Raw genomic sequence first — 3,272 nt, 5'->3', positions numbered from 1 at the left:
ATGGAGAGCCCGGCCCCCGGTGCCCGGTGCCCGGTGCAAGAGCAGCGTGCCCGTTGGGAGCGGAAACGCGCCTGCACTGCCCGGGAGCTGCTGGAGACAGAGCGGCGCTACCAGGAACAGCTGGGGCTGGTGGCCACGGTGCGAACCCCACAGTCTCCCGTAGCGGGGCGGGGACCCCAGGGAGTGGGAGGGTGCCTACTAGGTCGGTGACCTAGCGGCGCCTTGGCACCAGCCTCCTCTCTCTGCGGACTACGTACCGGTATTCTCTCCTTCCGCAGTACTTCGTGGCAATTTTGAGAGCCAAAGGCACCCTGCGACCACCAGAGCGCCAGGCCCTCTTTGGTGCTTGGGAACTCATTTACGGCGCCAGCCAGTGAGTAGAAGGGAAGTGGGGAGAGAGGAGGAGGGAGACCTGGTTTCTGGCAGTGCAGAGGACTCAGTGTAGAGGAGATCCAGATTCACATCCAGAGTCTGCCAGTTACCTCCCCTGTGGTCTTGGCCCAGTGCCTTAATCTGCCCCAGTTCTCCAGCCACTTGCTGTTCAGTCGCTAAATCGTGTGGGAATCTTTCCGATCCCACGGACTACAGCACGCCAGGCTCCCCTTCCTTCACCATCTCCGAGTTTGCTCAGATTCATATCCAGTGAGTCTCCTCCCACAAAATGGGGCCGTACTACCTCCGGAGCAGGGTTAGGAGAATTAAGAGAGGTGGTGCTTGAGTAGTTCTTGGGCTGCTCTTTTATTGTCCTGACCCACAGAGAGCTGCTTCCCTACCTCGAAGGAGGGCGCTGGGGGCAGGGGTTGGAGGGCTTCTGCAACCACCTGGAGCTCTACACCCAATTTGCTGCCAATGTTGAGAGGTCCCGGACCATCCTGCAGGTAACCTGGTAACTTCAAATCCTTCCCCTCGTCCTTTGTACATTTCCTCTTTATCTGGAGACCCAAACTTCATTCATATTGTTCCTGCATTTATAGAGCCCTGTAGGTGCCCAGCCCTATGTTAAGTTTCCAGTAGGGAGATGGGGTTCTCTCAGGAGCATACAGCTTCCTGAGGGCCTGGGATGTGTACACAGAAGAATGCAATATAAGGAGGCGGCTTCTCTCCCTGCTGCCAACCCTTTCCTCATCATTCTAGGAGCAACTAAAGAAGAACAAACATTTCCGGAGATTTGTACGACTTCAGGAAGGTCGCCCTGAGTTTGGGGGCCTTCAGCTCCAGGACCTGCTCCCTCTGCCTCTGCAGAGGCTCCAGCAGTACGTGAACTCACCCTGACTCAGCTAACTTCCTTACAATTCTGCGTCTGTACGATGGCTGCTCTCAATCTTTGTGGGATTTCATGGGATCTGTCCCACTGTCTCTCTCCTGGGACAAACTGCTCCTCAAAGTTTTCTGCCAGTGTAAATGTGAACCCACTGGAGTACCTGGGCTGTGCAGCCTCAGGCCCTTAGCTGGGATTGTTTAACTGACTTAGCTGAAGTGAGGGGTCTGTGATAAGGCTAGTAATAAGGTTTTTGAAGATGAAAGGCTTAGAATTTCTGTCCCTGGGAATGAGTTAAGAACTTATAGTCAGTTGTTTGTAGCATCCTCCTTGGGTTGATTAACTTTCACCTTGGGATCTGGTCTGCCTCCCTGACTCTTCAGTGTGGGATGGAAGAGGGCCATATGGAATGAACCTGGATCTGAGTCCCAGATGGAAGAGGGGGATAAAACAGCCACAGGCAGGTCTTTCCTGGTTCCCCAGCTGAAGTTTGTACAGGGGGTGATCTGTGCCAGGCAGAGAAAATTGTACCCAGCTCTACTTTCCCCTCATAGACTTCTAATTTCAGGTATGAGAATCTTGCTGTTGCTTTGGCTGAAAACACAAGCCCCAACAGCCCTGAACACAAACAGCTCACAAGTATGTTCTTGCTCTTCCACAGCATTTCTTGGAGATTGCTTCTGTTCCCTTTCTGGTTCTGACCTCCAACCATGTATGATATGCCCCAATCTTCCAATGATGTGTGTACAATGTTCCTATTGCCCTACCTCTCCTCTTCAAGAAATTAGATTCTGACCCTAGTCCTGTCTGGATTAGCCTGTCTTTCACCACCACCATTCACCCAAAGTCAAAGCTGTGCTGGGAGTGGGGCGTGGAATATCATTCTAGGGGCTGCCCAGCTGATAAGTGAGACTGCCCAGAGAGTTTACACCATCGGTCAGAAACAGAAGAATGAACAGCATCTCCAGCGCATCCAGGCTCTGCTCAGTGGACGGCAAGCAAAGGGGCTTATCTCAGGTCGTCCACGGGCATGCTTCTCCTCAATCTGCAAACTGCCCTTTTCTCACCCCCATCCTCTCTATTGCCAGCACATACCACCTGCCTCCCATTTTCTCAGCCTCCCTTTCCCTTTTATTCTGTGGGTTGTAGTCCTGAAGCTGCACCAGAATAACGGATCTCCCACCTCTCAGGTCGCTGGTTCCTACGCCAGGGATGGCTATTGGTGGTGCCTCCCCGAGGGGAGCCTCGGCCCCGAATGTTCTTCCTCTTCTCTGATGCACTCCTCCTGGCCAAGCCTCGACCCCCATTGCATCTGCTGCAGAGTGGCACCTTTGCCTGCCGGGCCCTCTACCCAATGGCCGAGTGTCAACTCCACAGGGTCTTTGGCCACTCAGGAGGCCCTTGTGGTGGACTGCTCAGTGTAAGTAACAGGCAAGAGCCCTTGGCAGGGTAGGAAGGGCCCAAGATATACCACGTGCCTGCGCACCACTCATCTCCTTGGCCTAAGCCCCCCTCATAGGAACTGAGCCACCTGCATTCAGAGCATACCAGGGCTTGGGGTTCATACCTGGTTCTCACTTCAGCCCTAAATCACTGCCATGGAAATAGCAAGGCCTTTGGCTTAAGGCTGGACCTTTCTGAGCCATGTGCTAAGAGGTGATCTCTCTTTAGCTGTCCTTTCCCCATGAGAAGCTACTGCTTATGTCCACAGACCAGGAGGAGCTGTCGCACTGGTACCACAGTCTGACTTTGGCCATCAGGTAAGTTGTTTTCCCTCAGGAAGAGTGCTGTGGTGAGGCCCAGGAGCTGGAGCTGGCACTTCTGAGCCTATTTCCTGTCTGGAGCCCACCCCCACCCCCCAAGCATGCCCCTGTCCAACACCCCAGGTGATTTTGTCAGAATAGAGTGCTCATTCCAGTGCCTGAACTGTTTTCTCTCCACAGCAGCCAGAAGAACTAGAGGAATCTTAAAAATTCCAGAGTCCAGGATACTGTGGGGATAGGTCAGCATCAGG

At 53.7% G+C, this 3,272-nt stretch overlaps 1 protein-coding gene across 1 annotated transcript; it reads left to right on the top strand.

Annotated features, from left to right (window-relative positions):
• On the top strand, nt 1-3,272 carry ARHGEF39 (Rho guanine nucleotide exchange factor 39). Its single transcript, XM_052645351.1, has 9 exons — nt 1-138; nt 279-373; nt 758-878; nt 1,135-1,253; nt 1,827-1,897; nt 2,147-2,275; nt 2,449-2,678; nt 2,930-3,018; nt 3,202-3,272. The coding sequence occupies exons 1-9, from the start codon at nt 1-3 to the stop codon at nt 3,215-3,217; spliced, it is 1,008 nt and encodes a 335-aa protein (XP_052501311.1). The 3' UTR covers nt 3,218-3,272.

The sequence above is a fragment of the Budorcas taxicolor genome, chromosome 8, assembly GCF_023091745.1.
Source record: "Budorcas taxicolor isolate Tak-1 chromosome 8, Takin1.1, whole genome shotgun sequence".
Taxonomy (NCBI): domain Eukaryota; kingdom Metazoa; phylum Chordata; class Mammalia; order Artiodactyla; family Bovidae; genus Budorcas; species Budorcas taxicolor.
The sequence above is the reverse complement of the archived record's forward strand: the minus strand, read 5'-3'. Positions and strand labels throughout refer to the sequence as shown.